Genomic DNA, 25,477 nt, shown 5'->3' on the forward strand with positions numbered 1-25,477 from the left:
GGGGGATAAGACCCCAAAAGTCCATGTGGACCAAGGTGAACAGCCTGTCGGACCACCAATGGGTGTCATGGAACCCGCGGTACCAGCCGCCGCCGCCTCCTCCTCACTGGACAAGGGCATCATGGAGCCCGCTCACCCGGTTCCTCCAGATTATGCTAAAGCGCACCAGGAGCTGTTGAAGAGGATCATGTCCAACCTTGGCCTGCAGGTGGAGGTGTTGGAGGAGCAAGTGGACTCCCTATTTGACTTCCTCTCCTCCACAGCCCCTGCTAGGGTAGGCCTTCCCCTTCACAAAGGGGTACTGAAGATATCCAGCGCCTTGTGGCAAACCCCCTCCTCTCTGCCCCCCATTTCCAAACAGGGAGAGCGTAAGTACTTAGTCCCCACTGAGGGGCACGAATACCTTTACTCCCATCCTGCCCCAAATTCCCTGGTGGTCGAGGCAGTTAACCACAGGGAATGCCAAGGGCAACCCGGAGCTACCCCTAAAAATAAAGACTCCAGGAGACTGGACTTGTTTGGACGAAAAATGTATTCGTTGTCTAGCTTACAGTTGAGGGTGGTCAATCACCAGGCCCTTCAAGCAGCATCTGATGCTGCAGACTCCGCCGCCCGCACCATGGCATCCGTCATCTTCATGCAGTGAGAATCCTGGCTGCTCCTGTCCGGGTTCCTTCAATGGCCAAAAGGACAAGAAGTTACATGGACTGAAGGACTCCCGAACCACCCTAAAAATCCTGGGGCTCTAAGTTCCAGGCCCAGCATGTAAGCGGTTCAAACCGCAACTTCCCCAGGGGCAAGGGAGCCATCCCTGGCAGGACCCACCCGCAAAAAGCCCAAGGGCTACAGATGGTGCATGAGCCACCTGCCCCCAGCCTCTGCCCAGATGGGCTTGATCTGCTCCAAGCAAGGAGCTAAAAAGTCATTTTGATGGTGCGCCCAGGGGCGACCTACTAGTCTGTTTCCTGGATCCTGTTTTCCCAATTTTTTTGCAACCGCCTTTCCTTTTCCCTCCTGGCGTGGTCGGCGATAACTGTGTGCTAGGTCCTCAGTACAGCGGAGCACAGCTACACCCTCATGTCCAGTCCACGACCCACCCTCCTTCCCCACTGTCGGAGTTTCTGGCAAGAAGGAGCTGAGGGTGGGGGGAGCTGGCGGCACTCCTTATACCATGCCATGTGGGCGGCACTCCAGAGGGCACCAGAGCTGCTCCCCTATGGATACTGCCGAGGGAAAAACTACCTGTACCGGTGCATGTGGTGAGTGCACACACCTAATGTGGAATGGAGAAGAGCAACACAGAAAGGTAACTGTCTTTTCTTTGAGTGGCTCTGCATGTTGCCAGTTATGGGTACTCACTGCTCTGCACAGGCCCTGTAGCATAAAACATATTCCGGTTATGTCATATTCCCATAAAGCATTATGGGGTACAACGTCACACACTTGCCCTAAACATGTGAACAAACAGGTCAAGCGTTCTCAGGAGTGTTCTGTTCAATTGGCCTTCGCCAATTATAATGTCAGAACTTCCAACACTGGATGGGGATTCCATTTAGCTCAATTTACAAGCCAAAGTCACTGGGCTTTTCAGGGAAAGAGCTTTGCACATTAATTATAGAATCAGCCATTGGCTTGGTTCTCAGATTGTTCTCAGATCATATGCAATGACTAGCCTGAGAGAAAAGCATTCATTACCCCCTGCTTGAACAGAACTTGTTTATCACCTTCTGGCAACCTGTCTTAACTCACATACCTTAAGAACATAGTGTATCTATATTGAAAACAACTCTTTAAATATCATCTATACATATATCTTGCAGTGATTAGGTTGACCAGTGCATTACTGGCTGTTGATAGAGACCTCATGTGCCACCCTTTGGCATGCTATCATGTAAACATCAGATCTAGGGGATCCCTGTAAACCCCTGTGCACCTCTTATTCCCTCTGCCAGTTGGCACCAAAGCCTCCCTGGATCACAGGCCTTCTGTATGCTTTCACTCTTTTCCATTAATTTAGAAAGTGGCGAAGAAGATTTGTTAGGACAGCAAAAATGATATTGATTGCCCCAGCTTGGCCAAGACAGCAGTGATACATGGATCTTCATCAGCCGTCAGACAGATAAAACATGCGTCTTCGTCGGTCTCCAAATATCTTCTGACAGCAACAAGACAGGATTCTTTGTTCAAATCTACAGTTATTTCATGTGACAGGTTAGGCTATCGGACTTTGACTAGTCTTGAGCCATCGTGTTCTTCGTTGGTACAAAACGTTCTGTTTAGTTCTAGAAGGCTGTCTACAAGAAAGTGTTAGCTGTTAAAATGGACCAGATTTGTTGCTTAGTTGAGGGATAAATTTGACTTTTCAGTGACAGCTTCCATACCCTGTATTTTGCCATATTTAATGTACTTGGCGTCTAAAAGATTGTCTAATTCGTCTTTAAAAGTTCATCTGGCTGTTATTTCAGCTTACCATGTTTTGATCATTACTTGAACGCTTTGTGTATGGTTCCCTATTTTATTCATCTATTAAAGCAGTCTTCGTTATTGCTATTACATCAGCTAGAAGGGTGAATGCATTGCATACCTTGATGGCTAACCTATGCCATTTATGAATTTTGACAAAGATGAGGTGGTTCTTACTCCTGATCCCAGGTTTTTATCAAAAATAGTGTCTGAATTTCATATCAGTTAGACGATTAATTTACCAGTTTTCTTTCCCAAACCTCATGATAATAAAGGAGTGTCTGCCTTACATACTTTTGGTGCTAGGTGAGCTCTTGCATACCACTCAGATAGAATTAAGAGTTTTAGGAAGTCATCTAGACTGTTTATTTTGTAAGAATCATGAGTCATGGTGTGTCTGCTCAGACTACTTCCAGATGGGTTAAACAATGCATTGTTCAGTGTTATGAGTTACGGAAATTCCTGAGCTGCCTGTTTTGCTGTCTCATTCTACTAGAGCTGTAGCTGCATCTTTTGCTTGTTTTAAACGTGTTCCTATTAGAGAAATTTGTAAAGTTGCTACTTGGAAATCAGTGCACACATTCTCTAAACATTATGTACTGGATCTAGTGTCTAGAGCAGGTGCCAAATTTGGCAGAGAGGTGGCTCAATCATTATTACTGAGCGAGGTTGTGGAATCCATGTCGTTAGAGGTTTTTAAACACAAGTAGGACAAACAACTGTCAGGTGGTCCCGGTTTATTTGGCCCTGCCTTACCACAGGGGGCTGGACTAGATGATTTCTCAAGGTCCTTTCTAGTCCTACATTTCTTTGGTTTGATGATGATTTAATTAGGACTCTGTTCTCCTCTTCAGGGATTTTCAGCACCGCTTGTCAATCTACCTGTAAATAGGAATATCTAGAGCCACTCTAAAAAGAAATGAAGGTTGCTTATTTGTTATCATATTTCTTTGCATTGACTCTGCATAGTCTCACTTCCCACGTACCTTCCCCTTTTTCTCAGTCCTATCCAAGCCTTCTGGGTTGGCAGTGGAAGGAACTGAGGTGGTAGAGGGAACAGCATTCCCTTTTGTAGCCTCACCCTCGGAATGTTCAGAGACACCGAGAGAAGGAGTAGGAGGGGGTACACAAGTGCTCCAACAGGCACTGCCTGGAGTGGGAGAACGTTCTGCCATAGGGCTCCATCAAGCAGCGCAGTGTCCATAAGTGTGAATATTCAGTCATCTTGAAGAACTCCAGTTACAAGTAAGTAACCTTCATTTCTTTTTACTGAAAAATTTCAACTCTAGGAAAACTGCTGACAAGACTGGTACTTCCCCAGTTCCAGTGCAGTTAGATTAGTGGGCAGAGTACAGGTGGGAAGATCAGAGGTGCAAAGTGAATGTAATTTGTTCCTTAGCTATCATGGTCATATATGCTGGGTATGTATGTATATCTGTATAACTTACATTTTGGCACACAAACAAAGTAAAGGATTCTGTTCTCTGGTTTAGAAAGCTAAGCGGTCATTTTATGGATTTTACCCCAAATGAATTATTTTCCATCCCTTAGCTCATCTTTGTGTGTGTAGCTTAGTCTTGTTCTGCTTGACTCATAGTATTTTCTGTTGAGGTCCAAGTACTAGATCAAAACTATGCGATTTTCGTTTACAAAGTCTCTTGATAACTTCTGAACATTCAATAAAAACTCAGTGCCCAGTGGTCCCTCTTCCCTGAAGATTGCTTTGGTTTAGCCTTACTACAAGACCTAATTTCACTTTGCTTGTACTAAAAGGTGGGAAGACAGCATTGCCATTGAGGAGAATGATGCATACTGTCCCTTTTAACAGCACCTCACCTCCATGTTTCACTGTCTTTTAATCTAGCCTGAGCATACCAATCAAAAAGCCACAGAGGAATGAAAAGGGACTGAGAGTAGTTCTGTCGTGTGTTCAGATTTTGTACTTTTTGTCCTCTGTTTTCAAATAGGTAGCTTACCCTTAGCTTCTCAAGAGTCCACAATTGTGGAAGACTTGCTGTATGTCTTGATTGGCGTGGATGGAAGATACATCACAGCACAGCCTCTCATAGGCAGGCAGAACCGAGCTTTCTTAGTGGATCCCAATTTGGACATGTCAGTCAAAGAGCTAGTGACCCGGATTCTTCCCGTAGCTGCGAGTTACTCCACTGTGACCAGGTATCTGATGTGGCCTTTGTTTTCTCCATGTCAGGATGTCTCTGTCTGGTTGGGTCTGACACCCAGAATTGAATTACAGAATCTGTTTGTTATGTTTTATACAGATGTTTTATTTGCAAGTATGCTGCCTGGTTTAGAAACCACCTTAGTTTAGTTTATACTTATTGGGATGTAAAATAAAAATAGGAGCTCCTCAAAGTAGTGCAGCTGGCTTACAACCCAGCCCCTACCTGAGTCTCTATTGGGTCAGCACCTTAGCGTCATCAGAGTGGAGCGGTAGTTGTGATGTCCTAGCAATACAGCTGTTAATGGGGTTCTGGGCTTTTGGGGTCTTAAATGGGGGGCAGAAAGTGCAGTTTGTGGTGTTTGCATGCTGAATGCTCTTCTGAACTCTGGCTAGTGGGGTTGGGGTGACTGCTCATTGGGGGCACTCAGCATATACTGATCAAGTAAAGTGGAGTAATCCATTTACTTCTAGTTCCCCTATAAGTATCCTTCTTCTTTCATATGGCATTTGAAAAGCCATGGGCTGAGATTATAACTGAATCTTGAGATTTGAAAGCCATTCTAATGCTTCTGTGGTAGCTAGGTGGATCGCCCTTGTGTCACCGCTCTAAGTATAAATGGGACAGTTGTCTGTGATGTGACTGTGATGAGGTACAAACCAGACAACACAATTTGGTCATTTTTTTTTTATTTTCCATTTGTGGAGGAATATCCACACCTTCTGTATGTTGACCGAAGTTGGTTATGTGCAATCCACTGCCTATGGGGAAGACAGAATCCTGGGACTCCTGGAAAGGAGATGACAATCTTCATGCGTTCGCCCCTGTTACGTGCGAAAGCACAACAAATGTAATCAAATCAGCAACTGAATGTCCTTAAAGGACCACCCGATCAGAAAAACAACTGTGATAATTGCCCATGTCAGGGCCAAACCTTTCCTATAAGTATTAATGATAGTTCTTAGAAAGGAGCTCACTTCACCTTCAAAGTATCATCCAATCTGTCATCTCCCTTCCTTTCCAAACTCCTCAGACACACCCTCACTACTTTCTCTCTGGAGTTCTTTTGCTCCAGCTCCTTCCTAGGGCTGCTCCATGTAGCTCCCACCCTCTATGCTCCTAAAAATTGTTCTCGCGAGAGCCTCAAGTGAACTCTTCTGGCCAGATCTCAGGTCCTGTACTCCAGACTTCTCCTGCCTTTGACACTATCAACCATGCTCTTCCTCTTAAAGTCTTGTCCTCCTTTGGCTTTTGTGACTGTCTTTTTGTGGTTCTCTTACCTCTCTAATAATTTGCTCAATGCCTCCCTTTCATCTTCCCCCACCCACTCACACTTTCAATAGGTATCCCACAGGACTTCAGCCTTGGATCCATCCTATTCTCCTTCCTTATCCTATTCCTGGGTAATCTTATCCAGATGCCTACCATATTTACACTGTTGACTCTCCAATCTACCTCTCCACTCCAGACCCCACTCTTATCCATCCAAATTTGCATCTCTGCTTGTCTGTCTGACATCTCTTTAAGTGTGTCCAGCCACCAATTTAAACTCAGCATGGCCAAAACTGAGCCCTGCTCCAAACCTTCCCCATCTCTCACCTCTCTATCACTGTGGATCACATCACTGTAGTCCTGTCACTCAGGCCAGTAACAGTCTCCACCCCCTCCAGACTCTCACATCCAGACCATGTTTCTTTTTCTGTTAACTTATTAGTGTTCTTAAAATATGACAAACTATACATAAACTTCTTATAATAGCTATATTTGAAACATTTAATTATATATATACTAGGAAAGGTTAAAATATATATCAATTCTTTGTATTTTGTATAAACAAAATTTTGTTTATAAATATCCAACTAGTAAAAGAAAAATTGTTAAGACAAAGAAGAGTAGCAAGGGCGGTGTAGGGATGAGCGGGGGGGAGGCAATGGATAGAGAGCAGGAAGGAAGCATTTAATAGGATCATTCAGATACTTCCAGGAAAACATCCCATATCTCTGAGAATTTTTCTTGGCCATCACGGAAAGAGGGCCAAGCTTCTGAAATCTGTGTGCCAGTCTTCAATTGTTGGTCACTTTTTGGATTTCCATTTTTGTAGTACTATATTTTTGGCAATTGTTAGTGGTCTGCTTAGCCAAAGTTTTTCAGATTTATTCGGCTTCCAGTTAACATCCATTAGGTTTAAAATTATATGTTTAGGTTGTAAGACAATTTTATTTTATAAGAATAAAATAACTCTGCAGTTAAGTTCTGCCCAAAACCTACAGTTATAGAAGCATTTGCAGAGTATATGGGTGAAGTTAGCACCTGCTGAATCACAGTGCCAACATTTGTCTGACTTAGCAGCACCTGTTTTGAACAGTCGGAGAGGGGTCTAATGCATCTTCCATATGATTTTTCTGATGGATTAATCATAAACGGAGGTCCAAGGAACAGCTCAGAGCACTGGCTAAAATACGTTTCCGTTGGTTAGCAGAGAATAATTGTCCTAGTTCCTCCTCCCATTTCTTTTTTAGGAAATCTATTTAATTCAAATTTGCCATCCAAGTTTGTATATTGTATTACCGTAGTTCTTGGCAATCTGGATAATATTTGGAGAAATGAAAGCAGTTCAGGTGGGTCAGGGTAGCTCAGGTATTGGAACCAAACAGATAGGAGATGGCATTTCTAAGTTAAAACAACAGGGAGTCTGGTGGCACCTTAAAGCGTAACAGATTTATTTGGGCATAAGCTTTTGTGGGTAAAAAACCCACTTCAGTTGCACATGGTTTTTTACCCACAAAAGCTTATGCCCAAATAAATCTGTTAGTCTTTAAGGTGCCACCGGACTCCCTGTTGTTTTTGTGGATACAGACTAACACGGCTACCCCCTGATTTTTAAATTACATATATTCCCACTCCACCTTGGTCTGTAGATTGAACATCTCTCTTAATAATGTAAAAGAGAGGAAGGTATAATTTTCAATACATTGACTGATAGTCAAAATCCCTTTCCTAATGCAATCTGGCCAAATTATGGGGTTGCCTGCTAGACAGAGTTTCAGGTTACCCCAGATAGTGGCCTTGCTATGTAGAAGGGGGTGATTTTTAAATTTACTGGACATATGCAAAGTATTTCTGGCTGCCACAATAGTGGTAATTGTTCTTTAGGGAATCAGTAGTAATCCAAGTGCAGCACATTGGAAAGGGATAAGGGAACAACCAATTCTTCTTCCAGCTGGAGCCGATCTGGGGCTCTACAACAGGAGGGAATGAGCTGCTGTGCAGCTTGGCTAAGAATTATTCTCTGATGATAAAGTTTGAAGTTGGAAAATCTAAACCCACCTCTTTTGACAGGGAGCTGTAATCTTTGTAAGGAGAGTCTGGGTTTGTTACCAGCACCTCCCAAGAAAGACCTGAATATGTTGTTAATTTTGGCAAAATAAAAGGGAAGAATATAGATAAGCAGGGAATGCAGAATAAAAAGGATCCTGGAAAAGATATTCATTTTAATTGTTTATTTTTCCTAAAGGGGAGAGAGGTAGTGCCTGCCATCAATTTAAATTGTTGTTAATCGCATGATTGAGGCTAGCTTAACCTTGCATATGTTCTTAATTTCCTTTGGGAACAGGATGCCAAGATATCTGAAGTTTCTGTTGCCATCTAAATGTCCCTACAGGAGAGCCACTTCCAACTATCTCCAATGAGATCATCATTGCTTCTGACTTATCCCAGTGTATCTTGTAAGCCAGAGAATTTGTCAGTTATCTGTTGTTCGAAGGATATCTGGAATAGATTGATCCAGATCTTTAATAAATAAGATGATGTCTGCATATGGAAGGATTTTGTCTCCTGAGTCCCTGATTTGATCCCTTAAATACTGTGTTACCTAATATAGTATTGCAAGTTATTCTAATGCTAGATTGAACAGGAGAGGGGAGAGCAGGCACTCCTGGTTAGTTTCCCCAAAAAGATGAAAGGAGGGATATTGTGCTATTTTTTAAGATGTGAGAGTTGAAATTATAATATAACAGTTTTATCCATGAAATAAAGAATTTCCCCACCCAAATTTATCTAGGGTAAAAAAACTGATGTTTCCAATTCACTCTGTCAAAGACTTTCTTTGCATCAAGATGATTAAATGATTGCATGGGAATTTCTGGAATGTTGGTGGAATGCAATAACATTAATCACCTGATGTGTGTGATCTGAATCATGCTTTTTAAAAAAAAAAAACTCACTTGATTGGGATGAACCATATCACTCACTACTTTTTCAAGCCTCTTAGCCAGTATTTCTGAAAGTATTTTATATCAGTATTGATTAAAGAGATGGGTCTATAGTTATTACACTTTTGCATATCCTTACCCAGTTTAAATTGTACAATAATTAGGGCTTTCCTCATAGTAGGACTTAATATATCTTTATTTAAGGCATTTTGAAAATGTATAGCAGCTTAGGAGCCAGAATTTCTTTGAGACTTGTATAGAATTCTATCAGTAAGCCATCCTGGCGGGGGTAGTCTTGCCCAGGCTTATTTCTTCTATGAACTTGATTATTTCCTCGAATTGCAAGGGAGAGGCCAGCCTTGCATGTTGCTCTTCTGAGATTTGTGGGAGGTTGAGTTTTAACAATGTTATTCGGCTCTTCTGGGTCAGGTGGTGAATTATTATTGTACTGGTAGAATTTCAAAAATTGATCATTGAGCTCTTTTTAATTAGTAATAACCTATCCTTATTCTGATTTGAGTGATACTATTCAGGATGTTTGGCCTCTCACTTTTAATCCGCATGCAAGAATTTTATTCTCTGTTTCCCAACTCACAGTGTGTGTGTTTGAGTCTAAAAAGAGCAAATTTGGCTTGTGCTGAAGTCAATCTATTTACTTCACACTGATTTTTTAATTTTTTTAAATTTTTTTAAAGATTTTCTTGGGAGGGGTAGTTTGCACATTCTAAATCTAGACCTTTAAATTGTTTGGTTAATTCCAGGAGCTGAGCCTGGTAAGCCCTTTTTCTAACCACTGCGTATGAAATGATCCTTCCTCTAATAAAAGCTTATCCTATAGGGTAGATCAGGATATCTCTGGCATATCATTTGTTTGAAGAAAAACCTAATTTATCTGTGACAGAGTACTGAGAATGTTTATCTTTCAAAAGAGAGGAGTTCAGTCTCCATCCTTTACAAATCCAGTTTGTCTTGGGAGGGGGAAATTGTAGTATTGCTGGTCCATGATCAGAGATCATGATAGACTTGATTTTGTTATAAAGCACTGAGTCCATCAAATTTGTAGAAATCAGGAAGAAATCTATTTGTGAATATGTGGAATGTGGAGAGGAGAAAAAAAAGTAAAATCCTTCATTGTAGGCTTTTGCAACCTCTAGACATCTTTTCACCCTATTTTTTACATATGATCTTTTATAATGCTTCTAGCATGTGACTGTGTATGCTTGGGCCAGCTTGACTTGTCCAAAAAAAGAGTCCAACACCTCACTAAAATCTGCTATGATGACTGATTCTAGTGGGATGTTAATTAATTTGGAAAAAACTTGTTTAAAAACCCAGACCATGTCTAATTTTTCCACTTCTTCCTATGTAATATTTCTAAGATTCAGCCTTCTCTTTCTGTCTATGCAGCTGAAATCTCATCCAGGTCCTACAGTAATCACCTCTTCTCTGCAACCTTGCCCTTCTTTAGTCCATTCACATTGCTGCTGCTAAGATCATCTTCCTGGCTTGTTATTGATCACATCACCCCCTTCTCTATGTCCCTCCACTGGCTTCACCTTCACGGCCCTTGACACTTCAACTCCACCGTACTGAGTTGCTTTCTTAGTTTATTGCAATGTCAAGTTCACTTTCACTTTGCCAACTTGCCCATCCTTTACCACCTAGCAGTTAATTGCTGAGCCCTGCTGTGACAGTGACTAGGTGGGTGGTGAGCTGGGACTGCTTGTTCCTTCCTTCCTCTTCCTACTCTTTTACTCTCGCTAACTCCCCCATACCTGCCATTCCTCTCCCCGACCTGTGTTCCCAGATTAAAAACCCAAAGTGGAGCCCGTAACTAATTAATGTGTGCTGATCAGCACCATGCTTATTTGCATGTATGTTGTTCCCTGATTTCATCTGTGTGTATTTTTTGTAAGCTCACTGGAGCAGGGAATGTTCTTCATCTGTGTTTGCCCTTGGGTGCTACTTTAATAAAAAATATTGTTGTTAAAGTCCCCCAGTGGCTAGAATCAGAAGCATGTTTGAAGTCAGCAATAGCTTATTACCCTACATTTCAGACAGCACCAGGGGGAGGAAATACTTTTAAAAAATAGAAAAATGTGATGGTTAAACAACAAAAATTGACTGGAGGGAGTCAAGGCAGGTATAGCCCCTAAAGCTACTTTAGATACATATATTTTAACTGTATAGATTTCAAGATGACAGTGCAGCTTCTAACTAGGTTGCACTCTGCCCTTCGTGCTTCTACAATGACATGTAAATACAGCTCCTGAAAATATAAACACTGCCTTGTCAAACAATTTTTTGTACGGCTTTTTCCAGGTTCATTGAGGAAAAATCTTCGTTCGAGTACGGACAGGTAAATCATGCTTTGGCAGCAGCAATGAGGACCCTTATCAAAGAATACATGATTCTTATCACCCAGCTGGAGCATCTTCAGAGACAAGGGCTTTTGTCCCTACAGAAACTCTGGTTTTATATCCAGCCCACAATGAGGACCATGGAGATTCTTGCTTCACTTGGTAGGTGTCCATACTTTCTAATGATAGTTAAATTTTTCATGCCTTTGTCATGAGGTTCCAAAAGCTGTATAGAACTATAAATGATGCCCACATTACATGCAGTAATCTGCTTCTGTACAGTGTTCAAAGTGAACTCTAAAGAGGATTTTAATTATCAAAACTCTGTTATGAGATTACAGAAGAGGACCAAGTAGCAATGGTTTAATTAGTGCTGTATTAACAGGTTTACTGACTTGTTACTGACTTTAACAAACAGTGTTATGGAGGCACATTAGTGACAACCATAGTTAAGGTTGAATCAAACCTTTTCAGTTTGATGGGACCTTAAAACACCTCTGTAGCCTAACCAGAGATTTTTGGTCAAAATAAATATCTGTTCTTTAAAGATTCTCTGAATTTTGAAGTTGGGGGGAGGGCGTGTACTGCTTGAGGGAGACAAGACGAACTGTCTTAAAAGTGCCACTTCCTTACATTTCCCTTTCCTGGAATGCTATAGCTAACAAGCTAAGTTAAGGTTCCCCTTGCTCTGAAACCTGAAGGTGTCCTGTAGTTCCCATCTCCTGCCCCACGCTGTAATACTAACCCATTCATTTTCCCCAAGTACAGTATTTCTTTAGTATAGTACTTTTAAAGAAGAAAGCCATTCTGGCATAGCTGAAGGATGCTGTGCCAAGTTTGGGAGTGTATTTCCCCGGCATGACCACATACTTCCAGTCTCACGTGCAATTCAACGGATTCCTCTCAATTATAGCTAGTAGTACTTTGCACTTGCCCCATTGCTTTAGCAAAGCATCCCCCTTACCCAAATGTTACTGTTATCCTAACTGAATTCAGAGGTTGAAGCAATTTGCATGAGAACCTGTGTGTTAGTGGAGAAAATAAAGATCTACCACCATCTACATCTACATAGTGAGCGGCAGCAAGTCTGAGCCCAGGTCGACAGACTCAGGCTTGTGCTACACACTAAAAATAGCTGTGTAGACATTGTGGCTTGAGTTGGAGCTACGGTTCTGAAGCCCTTCCCTCCTCCCAGGCTTCAGAGCCCGAGCCGCAACATCTACATATCTATTTTAGTGTTGGAGCATGAGCCCCGCAAGCCCGAGTCTGTCAACCTGGGCTCAGACTTGCTGCCACTTCCTGTGTAGATGTACACTTAGAGACAAAGCTTCTCTTCCCACCTGTGTCACTAATGTCCTATGTAACCTTTAGCAAGTCATTTTAGGTATGTCTGCACTCCCGCTGGGAGTGAGTCTCCCAGCCCAGGTAGAGAGACAATTGCTAGCTCCACTCGAGCTAGCATACTAAAAATAACAGTTTAGATGTTGGGGCTCTAGTGGAGACTCAGACTAGCTACCTGAGCTCAGTCCCAAAGGGTCAGGTGGACTTGAAAGCCCGAGCTGCTGCTTGAGTCACAATGTCCACACTGCTATTTTTAGTACACTAGCTTGAGCTAGTATGAATCTTGTCTACCCAGGCTAGGAGGCTCACTCTGAGCTGCAGTGTAGACATAAATTAGGATTCCTCAATTACCCATCTGGAGAATGGACCTGTTCCTGTGTTCCCTAGGTATAGGGAGCTTTTTGGACCTTGATCCTGCAAACACGTGTGCATGTGCTTGACTTTAACCCTAGTGACTTGGGGGACTTGAGGGTTTTTTAACATCAGTTCTTGTTTTATTAAAAAATTGTTTTCAGGTCACCTTTAAATGTTGGCTGCATAGCAGAATGGCTGCTGAGAATCAGCTAAATAATAGCATGTGTGCACTTCAAAAGTGGGGAGCGTGCTGCATTCAATGTAGCAGCTGAGTTAATAAGCCACAATTCTTATGCTGAAATCTAGTCAAATAATTAGCTGATAACTCTTTCCATGACAAGATGTTTGTGTGAATTGTCAATAGTTGAACCAGTGTTTCAGAATTCTCAGTCTGTTATTTTGAGCCTTGATAGCCTTTAACAAAATGACTCATTCTGTGAATGTGTTGATTTAAATTAAATGCCTTTTTTGCCTTAAGAGTTTTTCCTTTTTTAATTATAGCCACTTCTGTGGATAAAGGTGAGTGCATGGGAGGGTCAACCCTTAGCTTACTTCACGACAGGACCTTCAACTATACAGGAGACAGCCAAGCACAAGAGCTGTGTCTATACTTAACCAAGGCAGCCAGTGTGCCTTATTTTGAAATTCTGGAGAAGTGGATCTATAGAGGAATCATCAATGATCCATACAGGTACAGAAACATTGAAACAAAGTTAATAAATCCTGATTGTTAGTTTTACATTTTCTAGTGCACTGTAATATTGATATGCTTTTGAGTAAATGATGGTAGCACCAAAATAAAGTGCCTATTTTGCATATATTAAAAACATAATTGTACAACGAAGAATAAAACTAGTAGCCTGTCTTTGCCCCTGATCCTGGTGGGAGTGGGAAAAACCCTGAAAATGAAGTCCAGTCATCTCCCCTGCTGTGCCCTCAGGGCAGCCATGCATTCCCCAAAGCCTGGGAATATAGGTAATCAGATTCAAGCTATTTCCAGGGATGGAGAAGCAAATTCCAAAGTCAGGAGCTCTTGGGAAGAATGTTCTGCCAGCAGTGCTCACTTTCTTTTTTTTGAGGGAAATCCACAGCTGTGGAGGTATGTCACAGGGAGAGGGGCTTCTTTCAACTGCCCTGGTCCCAAGCCACGGAGGGCTTTATAAATGAAAACCAACTCCTCATGTTCCACATGGAAAGCAATAAGAAACCAGTGCAGATCATGCTTGTTCACAGTCCAGCAGTAATATTTTTCTTTTTACAAAGCTTGATAACTTAAAAATGGCATAAAGGGATTTTATCATAATATGGGAAAATGACATTTTCCAGAGTTCACACTTTTTAGATTTACTTTTCATCCTTTTATAACTCAAACCAGAATTTCCTTCAGTGGCTTGGCTTTCAATTTTAAGGCCAATCTATACTATAGAGATTTGCTGAGTTTGTGGCCACGCTATACAATATCATAGAATCATAGACTTTAAGGTCAGAAGGGACCATTACGAATGTCTGTTCTGACCTCCTGCACAACGCAGGCCATGGAATCTCACCCACCTGCTCCTGTAACAAACCCCTCACCTATGTCTCAGCTATTGAAGTCCTCAAATTGTGGTTTAAAGACTTCAAGGTGCAGGCAATCCTCCAGCAAGTGACCCATGCCCCACGCTGCAGAGGAAGGCGAATAACCCCCAGGGCCTCTGCCAATCTGCCCTGGAGGAAAATTCCTTCCTGACCCCAGATATGGCGATCAGCTAAACTCTGAGCATGTGGGCAAGACTCACCAGCCAGACACCCAGGAAAGAATTCTCTGTAGTAACTCAGATCCCACCCCATCTAACATCCCATCGCAGGCCATTGGGCATATCTACCACCAATAGTTGAAGATCAATTAATTGCCAAAATTAGGCTATCCCATCATATCCTCTCCTCCATAAACTTATCAAGCTTCGTCTTGAAGCCAGATATGTCTTTTGCCCCCACTGCTTTCCTTGGAAGGCTGTTGCAGAACTTCACTCCTCTGATGGTTAGAAACCTTCGTCTAATTTCAAGTCTAAACTTCCTGATGGCCAGTTTATATCCATTTGTTCTTGTGTCCACATTGGTACTGAGCTTAAATAATTCTTCTCCCTCCATGGTATTTATCCCTCTAATATATTTATAGATAGCAATCATATCTCCTCTCAGCCTTCTTTTAGTTAAGCTAAGCAAGCCAAGCTCATTGAATCTCTTTTCATAAGACAGGTTTTCCATTCCTCGGATCATCCTAGTAGCCCTTCTCTGTACCTGTTCCAGTTTGAATTCATCCTTCTTTAACATGGGAGACCAGAGCTGCACACAGTATTCCAGATGAGGTCTCACCAGTGCCTTGTATAACGGTACCAACACCTCCTTATCTCTACGGGAAATACGTCGCCTGATGTATCCCAAGACCGCATTAGCCTTTTTCACGGCCATGTCATATTGGGGGCTCATAGTCATCCTGTGATCAACCAATACTCCGAGGTCCTTCTCTGTTACTTCCAAGTAATGCGTCCCCAGTTTATAACACAAATTCTTGTTATTAATTCCTAAATGCATGACCTTGCACTTTTCACTATTAAATTTCATCCTATTACTATTACTCCAGTTTACAAGGTCATCCAGATCTTCCTGTATGATATCCCGATCTTTCTCTGTATTGGCAATACCTCCCAGCTTTGTGTCATCCACAAACTTTATCTGACTCCACACAAGGCTTACTTCTCTTGCCATGGTTAAAACATGGTTCCTCAGTGTGAGTGGTACCAGTACTGCTCAATAACAAGGCTGTAACACAATTTTTCAGGCTGTGACAACCTGCACTGGAGATAGAACCAACTTGTGACATACCAGGGTACAATTCAGACCAGTGGGGAGCTATGTCACCATGCCCTGTAACCTGGGGTGCTGTACAATAACTTGCTGCTGTAGCCTCCAACCTGGACTGCTCACAAACTGCCACCAGCATGCAGATCACTCCCAGTTGTGTTTTTGTAACTGCAGTCTGTCAGTTGCAGTCTGGCTTTCACCAGCCTTGGTTATATTGCAGGGTGACCCCAACACACTCCCAGTTCCAGATTTCCCCCCCAGAAATGTGTATCCTGTACTGCCCATCCCTCTCCTGGCCAGTCCAAATATATTAAGCCCATTATTCCTTGAAGGGAATAATATACACTAGCCTGTTATCCTAAATAGAGTTACCCCGACATGCTGGATTAGACAAAACAATAAAACATATTTATTAACCACAAAGAGAGATTTTAAGTGAATACAAGTAATGCGGCATAAAAGTCAGAAATGGTTACAATAAAAATAAAACACTTTCTAGTGCCTAACTTAACAAACTGTATCAGATTCAAGCAAAATTTCTCACCACATGCTTCCAGCAAGATTACTGACCAAACTCTTCAGGGCAGAGCTGTGGGGTTTGGAACATGTTAATAAAATTATACAGAGGAATCTTTTAACTTCATACATAATGTTGCCACACATATTTTATCATGACTATACTGACCAGCCAATTTTGAGTTTTCAAATGATACCTTACAAGGCATACCTTGCGCAACGATTACTACAGTAGTATGTAGGATGTGAATACAGGGGAGTATTCAGTCACACACCCATCTGGGTCTGTGTAACCAGGCTAGCCAATCTTCCTACATCCCAGGTGTCTGTGCTGAAGAACATCCCAAAATCCATTATGTAAAATACTTGCAGTCCTCTGCCCCTGACATGAGTGTTTGCGGCAACATGCAGGAGGGACGGCTGCTTATTTTTTTCCTCAGAATGCACTGATGCCAGGGTTATTGTACATCATGGTAGATGTGGACAAGCCAACAAGATTATGCCAGAAGAATGCTGCTGTTTGGTTATACTGGACCTTGTTGCTATAAGTAGACTCTGACCCAGTTGTATGGTTCTACCTGTAGTATAGATAACATTCTTCCTGAGGATTGGTGGCTTTGACATAGTTTAAGGAATTTCATTTAGCAACAACTAAAATGATAATTTAATAAAACTAAAAATATTGTAAAATTTCATGCTGCTGTCATCTCATTTTGAACAATACGTACTGTATGAATTCATGTCTGTGTGGAGGTCTGCACACAGAATGCAGTGTAAACTGATTATGACAGACCATTTGAGCTTTGAATCATCTTAACCATGACTGCTTCAGCTCCCTGTCAGCTAGCTTTCCTTTTCATCATCCTGCCATACTTGAAAATGTGATGATTAAATGTGCTCTTGCATTCTCCAGGGCTATGTTAAAAAACAAAAACAAAAACCCTCAAAAATAGGGGGCCCAGCTGGTTAGGGAGACTTCCTGCTGGGTCCCCTGTTCTGTCAGTCACTAATTTTCACGGGGATGCACAGCCCCAGACTCAGCAAAATTTGATTGGAATGTGGGGTTGTTAGACCACGTGTTTAAATGCACATCTTTTTAGTCTGTGACCATATAGCAAATGTACTGGAACCTTCTTTGTCTCTTTTGTTTTTGAAATTCAAGGAAATTAAGTGCAAAAAACTATTAATGCAGAGTTATAGTTGAAATTTCACACACACTCAGGTCAGATTGAAAACCACCCAATTTCTGCTCTGTTTGTATAGTGTTAGCTATAGTCTGTTGTAGTGGTCCCTCGCGCTCAAGCAGGGAGGGAGGCCACTCTGCCTCACTGCAGCAGGCAGCAGCAGTTGGGCTCAGGCCCCGTGGGCGGGGCTGAGCTGCAAGCAGTCTACAGCTCATAGCCTCCTAGCAGGGGGGACACAACCATTAACAGTCTGGAGCTCTAGCCCCCTCGGGAGAGGTGAAGCAGAGCAGTAAGCAGTCTTTAGCCCATAGTCTTCTGGCTAGGGCTGACCCCGATCAAGAGTCTAGGGCTCTAGGCCTCTAGGTGGGCAGAGCACAAGCAGTCTTTATCCCACAGCCTCCTGGCTGAGGTAGACAGCATTAACAGTCTATAAGGGAAACTGGCCCTCTGGGCAGGGCAGAGCAGAGAGCAGTCTTTAGCCTAAGTCTCCGGGCTAAGACAGACCGAACTCAACAGTCTAGGACTCTTGGGGCAGAGAAAGGGGGCAGACTTTAGCCTAAGCATCCTGGCTAGGGCAGCCAGCAAATACAGTCTGGACCCCCCCGGTCTCCTGACTGGGGCAAGCCACAAAGAATGCACAGGACTTCTGGCCTAGGGTGAATAGGCCGCCAGCCCGGGGCTGGGGGGGTTGGAGGTAGGAGAACCCGGCCCCACGCTACTCCACTAGGTCACTGGGGATCCCACCAAAACACACTGACTCATGCTCCAGCAACAAAACCAGACAAAATCTGGTTTACCTGGGTTACTTCCTACCCGAGCCCAGGGGTCCTGCCATTGCCTGTCTAGGATCGGTCTCCTCTGGGGGCAGGGTTCTGCACAGTGCAGTTTCAGCTTCAGAGTTCTGCAGTGGACTGGAGATATTTGCCTCCTTCCATGTCTCCCACTCAACTGAGCTGCCTCACCCTCCCTTTATATGTCCTGCCCCGCCCTGGTACTTCCGGTGAGGGGGGCGGTACAGGTTTGTCTCTTCTCACCAGGGGGATTGTACTGTTCTCTTGCTCTCAAGTTTGGAGGGAGGCCACTCCACCTCACTACATCCATTAACAGGATTATTTAAAAGGACATGTTATCAACAGTTTGAGTTACAGGTTTCAGAGTAGCAGCTGTGTTAGTCTGTATCTGTAAAAAGAAAAGGAGTACTTGTGGCACCATAGAGACTAACAAATTTATTTGAGCATAAGCTTTCGTGAGCTACAGCTCACTTCATCGGATGCATACAGTGGAAAATATAGTGAGGAGATTTTATATACACAAAGAACATGAAACAATGCGTGTTACCATACAGACTGTAACAAGAGTGATCGGGAAAGGTGAGCTGTTACCAGCAGGAGAGTGGGGGCGGGAGGGCGGAACCTTTTGTAGTGATAATCAAGGTGGGCCATTTCCAGCAGTTGACAAGGACAGTCGGAGGCGAAATAAACAAGGGGAAATAGTTTTACTTTGTGTAATGCCACATCCACTCCCAGTCTTTATTCCAGCCTCAGTTAATTGTATCTAGTTTGCAACTTAATTCCAATTCAGCAGTCTCTCGTTGGAGTCTGTTTTTGAAGTTTTTTTGTTGAAGAATTGCCACTTTTAGGTCTGTAATCGAGTGACCAAAGAGATTGAAGTGTTCTCCGACTGGTTTTTGAATGTTATAATTCTTGACATCTGATTTGTGTCCATTTATTCTTTTACGTAGAGACTGTCCAGTTTGGCCAATGTACATGGCAGAAGGGCATTGCTGGCACATGATGGCGTATATCACATTGGTGGATGTGCAGGTGAATGAGCCTCTGATAGTGTGGCTGATGTGATTAGGCCCTATGATGGTGTCCCCTGAATAGATATGTGGACACAGTTGGCAATGGGCTTTGTTGCAAGGATAGGTTCCTGGGTTAGTGTTTTTGTTGTGTGTATGTGGTTGCTGGTGAGTATTTGCTTCAGGTTGGGGGGCTGTCTGTAAGCAAGGACTGGCCTGTCTCCCAAGAACTGTGAGAGTGATGGGTCATCCTTCAGGATAGGTTGTAGATCCTTGATGATGCGTTGGAGAGGTTTTAGTTGGGGGCTGAAGGTGATGGCTAGTGGCGTTCTGTTATTTTCTTTGTTGGGCCTGTCCTGTAGTAGGTAACTTCTGGGTACTCTTCTGGCTCTGTCAATCTGTTTCTTCACTTCAGCAGGTGGGTATTGTAGTTGTAAGAATGCTTGATAGAGATCTTGTCGGTGTTTGTCTCTGTCTGAGGGGTTGAAGCAAATGCGGTTGTATCGTAGAGCTTGCCTGTAGACAATGGATCGTGTGGTGTGGTCTGGATGAAAGCTGGAGGCATGTAGGTAGGCATAGCAGTCAGTAGGTTTCCGGTATAGGGTGGTGTTTATGTGACCGTCGCTTATTAGCACCGTAGTGTCCAGGAAGTGGATCTCTTGTGTGGACTGGTCCAGGCTGAGATTGACTGAAATGTGAAATATCCTGGATTTTTTTGGAATTAAGTTTTTATTGATGCATTTTTTTTGTAATGTAACAGATTATGCAATATTTTCATTATGTGTGTTTAATGATTGGATAACGTTTTTAGAATGCTAGAAAAATTATAGTTCATATTGATATTTTATCTTTGAGAAAAGCATGTTTTCTTGTGGAGGGAATGTACATATTTCACTAAAATTAATGCTAATTTCTTAGTTTATTCCACTGTAGTTGAATTGTGTTTAGACCTGGTAGAGGTCTTCTGAAATTACGTAATTACAAATGGTGCTTTATATATGGCTTCACTTATTTACATTCCCCATTGGTGAAAGCTACAGGTCAATACTGAGACTCACCATATTGCCATTTCTCTTGCCACAACTGAATACCAATCATCAAGACGCCAGTGCTCCTGAAACATTTATTAGGAAATATTCCAAGAGCCAGAAGTCTTATGGATTCCCATTTCTGATAGATCACATTACCTGTTTGAGGTCAAGTTAAAGAGTAATCTTCTTTATACTTGTTGTTGTATCTAAAAAATCTGATTTAATTGCACAGTGAGTTCATGGTGGAAGAACATGAGTTGCAGAAGGAGAAGATACAAGAGGATTATAATGACAAATATTGGGATCAAAGATATACTGTTGTTCAGCAACAAATTCCATCATTCCTACAGAAAATGGCTGACAAGATACTTAGCACAGGTAAGTAAGTGACTGTGACTCTGAATGTATAGAAGTGTCTAAGATGTACAGTGACAACACATGATGAAAGTGATTGGTTGCTATAAATTCTTCTACTGCTCAGGTCATAGTTGCACTAAACGACATTAACATTTTAAATTGCACTTGAGATGCACAGACGTGCATAATGAAAGTCAGTGATCATAGAATATCAGAGTTGGAAGGGACCTCAGGAGATCATCTTGTCCAACGCCCTGCTCAAAGCAGGACCAATCCCCAGTTTTTGCCCCAGATCCCTAAATGGCCCCCTCAAGGATTGAACTCACAACCCTGGGTTTAGCAGGACAGTGCTCAAACCACTGAGCTATCCCTCCCCCTATTCAGTTAAGTCACATCAACTTTTCTACAACTGTCAGTGTATGATTTGGGGCTATTAATCAGCATTTTTTTTATTATGGGAAGACTACAGTATGCCTTGGCATACTCCTTCCAGAGAATAACGATCAACTAATGGTTAAGACACAGGATTGGAACCTGGGAGTGCTGAGTTCTATTCCTGGCTCTGGCACTAGCATTGTATGTAAACTTGGGTATGTCATTTCCCTTCACTGTGCCTCAGTTTACTTGTCTGTAAAACGGTGATGATGATAATCCATTAGGGCTGTCAAGCAATTAAAAAAATTAATTGCTCTCTTAATAATAGAATGCCTTGTATTTAAATATTTTTGATGTTTTCTATATTTTCAAATATATTGATTTCAATAACAACACAGAATACAAAGTGTACAGTGCTCACTTTATATTTATTTTTTATTGCAAATATTTGCTCTGTAAAAATAAAAGAAATAATATTTTTCAGTTCACCTAATACAAGTACTGTAGTGCAATCTCTTTATCATGAAAGTTGAAGTTACAAATGTAGAATTATGTACAAAAAGAAACTGCACTCAAAAAATAAAACAATGTAAAACTTTAGAGCCTAGAAGTCCACTCAGTCCTACTTCTTGTTCAGCCAGTTGTTCAGACAAACAAGTTTGTTTACATTTGCAGGAGATAATGCTGCCCGCTTCTTGTTTACATCACCTGAAATTGAGAACAGATGTTCACATGGCACTGTTGTAGCCGGCGTCACAAGATATTTGTGTGTCAGATGCGCTAGATTCATAGGTCCCTTCATGCTTCAACCATTCTAATGACTGGTTCTGCTCTATAAAAATCCAAAGCAGTGCGGACTGACACATGTTTGTTTTCATCATTTGAATCGGATGCCCCCATCAAAAGTTTGATTTTCTTTTTTGGTGGATCGGGTTCTGTAGTTTCCGCATTGGACTGTTGCTCTTTTATGACTTCTGAAAACGTGCTCCACACCCCGTCCCTCTCAGATTTTGGAAGGCACTTCAGATTCGTAAACCTTGGGTAGAGTGCTGTAGCTACTTTTAGAAATCTCACTTTGGTACCTTCTTTGCATTTTGTCAAATCTGCAGTGAAAGTGTTCTTAACACGAAAAATATGGCAGAATGCAGGTAAAACCGAGCAGAAGATATACAGTTCTCCTCCAAGGAGTTAGGTCACAAATTTAATTAAGGCATTATTTTTTTAACGAGTGTTATCAGCATGGAAGCTTGTCCTCTGGAATGGTGGCCAAAGCATGAAGGGGTATACAAATGTTTAGCATACCTGGCATGTAAATACCTAGCAATGCTGGCTACAGCAGTGCCATGAGAACACCTGTTCTCATTTTCAGGTGACGTAAATAGGAAGCGGGCAGCATTATCTCCTGTAAATGTAAACAAACTTGTTTGTCTTAATGATTGGCTGAAAACAAAGTAGGACTGAATGGACTTGTAGGCTCTAAAGTTTTACATTGTTTTGTTTTTGAGTACAGTTATGTAACAAAAAAAAATCTACATTTGTAAGTTGCACTTTCATGTTAAAGAGATTGCACTACACTACTTGTATGAGGTGAATTGAAAAATACTATTTTTATCATTTTACAGTGCAAATATTTGTAATAAAAATAATAATATAAAGTGAGCACTATGCACTATACACGATACACTGTCTTGTAAATTGAAATAAAATATATGAAAATGTAGAAAAACATCCAAAATATTGAATAAATTTCAATTGGTAATCTATTGTTTAACAGTGCTATTAAAACTGTGATTAATCGTGATTATTTTTTTAATTGTGATTAATTTTTTTGAGTTAATCGCGTGAGTTAACTGAGATTAATTGACAGTCCTATAATCCATACTTACCTCACAAAAGTGGGGTTGTGAGTCTTTCTAAACTGCTTTGAAATCCTCACATGTAGCCTGGGGCCTGACTTTCAGAAGAACTCAGCACCCACAAGGAGCCTGAATTTCAAAAGGTCTTTCTTCTGATTTAGGCACATAAATGAAGTAATCCAGTTTTTCACAAGTCTCCAAAATCCCATCAGTGCCCATTGTTCTCAATGAGAAGTGATAGGTGCTGGGCACTTCTGAGAGATAATCCCTGATTTTTCAAAGGTTTTGCGTATCTGCAGCTCCCATAGACTTCATTGAGAGCTAAGGTTGCTCAGCATTTCTAGATATCAGGCTAGTTCTGAGTGCCTAAATGTGGATTTAAGAGTCTAATTTTAGATACCTAGGGTAAAATTTTTAAAAGTGCTTAAGTCCTTTTTACTTCTAAACCTCATAGACATTTTTGAAAATGTTACCCTTCTATTTGAAAGTTTTGGCCTAAATGTCTCCCTGTTTGAGAGAGTGCAAATTAATTGCATTATTATTAGTCAGACTAAACAGCAGCTGCCACTTTTTTCTTTTAGGGAAATATTTAAATGTTGTTCGAGAATGTGGTTGTGATGTTACCTGCCCTGAGGCTAAAGAGGTCATCTACACATTGAAAGAGCGAGCATATGTGGAGCAAATAGAAAAAGCTTATAACTATGCTAGCAAGGTTCTTCTGGATTTCCTAATGGAGGAAAAAGAACTTGTGGCTCATTTGAGGTTTGATTTATTTCCTAAATGTATGTTAGTTTGTATGTAAATAGTGAAGTAATGATCTTTTTACCTTTGGGCTTTTTCCATGCACGTTACCATTGCCATCATTGCAGTTCCAATAGAGATTCTGATCTGCAAAAATAAAACAAACTAGATTTATGTGTTTAATGTGAAAAACAAATGGTTCTGTCAAGGATTAGGTCAAAAATTTCTCAGTTGGAATTCACAGAATCACAGATGTATTAAATCATCCAATGTATTCCTCAGGGCCAGTGCAGGATCATTCTTAATAGGATGCTTTGTAGTGATTTGTCCAGTCTGATCATGCACTTTTATGATCATGCACTTTTATGTTGTATGTAATCTATTCAGCCAACAGCAGATGTATTCTATCTGAAACTTTCAGTTGTCAAGCATATTTGTAGATCCCTGTGTGACCCAGTTCTTGGTCCCTCAAAACCTTCAGAACCTTCAGAAGACACTTACTGGGGGAACCACCCAGGCAAAGGACCAGTGCAAAAACAACCTATTAAAAACAACAATTGTAGAACACTGCAATTAGCTGCTGGCCAGAAACCTCAACAAGCAAGCCTTAAAATAGCTCCTTCCCCCATATTGCCCACACAGGTCACTGTGGTTCTCCAAAAGACCACATCAACTAAAGCGTGAAAGCAGAAGGCTGGAGCACCTATGGTGCAAATTCTTCGTGGTCAGTCCCTGAAAAAGTGAGTACTTACCTGTGAACAGCTGCTACAGCCTTAAAGGCAACTGAAAGAACCTTATAGAATTGCATTTGTCAAATCATGACCAGCAGAGCTGGTCCGTGGAGTAAGATACGTAACAGATCCATAATCCCTGCAGACCAAAGCCCCTATCTCTGTAGAGAGCTCTCTGCCTATTTCACAAACAAAATTGCTTGAATCAGAGGACCTCACTGCAACAAAGGTAACTTCTCCAGAGCCAAGGTTGCCTCCTGTCCCACCTCCCTTGGTGGAATTTAGACCAATCCCCTGAATAGAGGCCCTGGAAGCTCTGAGGTGTGTCTTGCCCATCTCTTCTGAAACTGCTAACTGTCATTCATGGTCAAGACCATAAAAGCTTCTTTGAAAGAGAGCTTACAGATACCCTACCATCTTTTAAAAGCTTCCACTTAGTGCTAATAGTTCGCCAACCATTGTCATGTTTCCAATCTCCTCCCCTCTTTTGGCCAAGACATTGAAAAGTTGCTGGCTTCCAAGCTCCGATAGAGTCTGTCCTCGGTCAGTGTGCTGGGTACCACAGTCAGGTTTCAGGCCAGAACACTGCTCAGAAACAGCCCTGCAGGGCTGATACATGAACAACTTCTTATTTTAGACAGGAAATAAATTTCTTTGCTGATACTACTAGATCTCTCAGCAGCCTTTCAGTGTATGAGTCCTGCTGTGCGTTTGGTGAACACCAGAGTTTTGGGTACTATCTGTGGTTGAGATCCCAGAGAATTGTAATAGGGAACTGCTCCCCATCACCCATCCCGTCTCATGCAGAGTCCTCCACTCTTTCCCTCTTTAACACCTATTTGAGTTCTTGCTGAGTGAGACACCATACACTCATGTGCCAGCAATATGCAGATGACACAACTGTATGTCTTCTCCACTGATTCAATTTCTGCAATCATCAAGATATCTCAGCTCCTGGAAGATATCAATAGATGGATGAGAGTAGTTGGCTCAGGCTCAACATACGGAAGACAAAAATGACGATAAGACGAGGCACATTTTGAGTGACTTCATACTCTAAACTCACCAGCGATCAAGGGCATCAGATTGTCCAGGTGACACACAGTCTCAGGGTCATGCCGGACTCACCTTT

At 41.9% G+C, this 25,477-nt stretch overlaps 1 protein-coding gene across 3 annotated transcripts in view; it reads left to right on the top strand.

Moving 5' to 3' along the window:
* The window catches only part of TUBGCP2 (tubulin gamma complex component 2), a 91,050-nt gene that overhangs the window by 31,361 nt on the left and 34,212 nt on the right, over positions 1 to 25,477 (top strand). For all 3 annotated transcript variants that reach the window (XM_084634492.1, XM_084634491.1, XM_084634490.1), the window contains exons 6-10: positions 4,431 to 4,638; positions 11,177 to 11,376; positions 13,411 to 13,600; positions 20,518 to 20,663; positions 23,455 to 23,635. In XM_084634492.1, the coding sequence (XP_084490618.1) occupies positions 4,431 to 4,638; positions 11,177 to 11,376; positions 13,411 to 13,600; positions 20,518 to 20,663; positions 23,455 to 23,635 (925 nt within the window). The remainder of the gene's footprint in view (positions 1 to 4,430; positions 4,639 to 11,176; positions 11,377 to 13,410; positions 13,601 to 20,517; positions 20,664 to 23,454; positions 23,636 to 25,477) is intronic.

The sequence above is a fragment of the Lepidochelys olivacea genome (genome assembly GCF_965140295.1).
Source record: "Lepidochelys olivacea isolate rLepOli2 genome assembly, chromosome: 7".
In the NCBI taxonomy this organism is placed as follows: domain Eukaryota; kingdom Metazoa; phylum Chordata; order Testudines; family Cheloniidae; genus Lepidochelys; species Lepidochelys olivacea.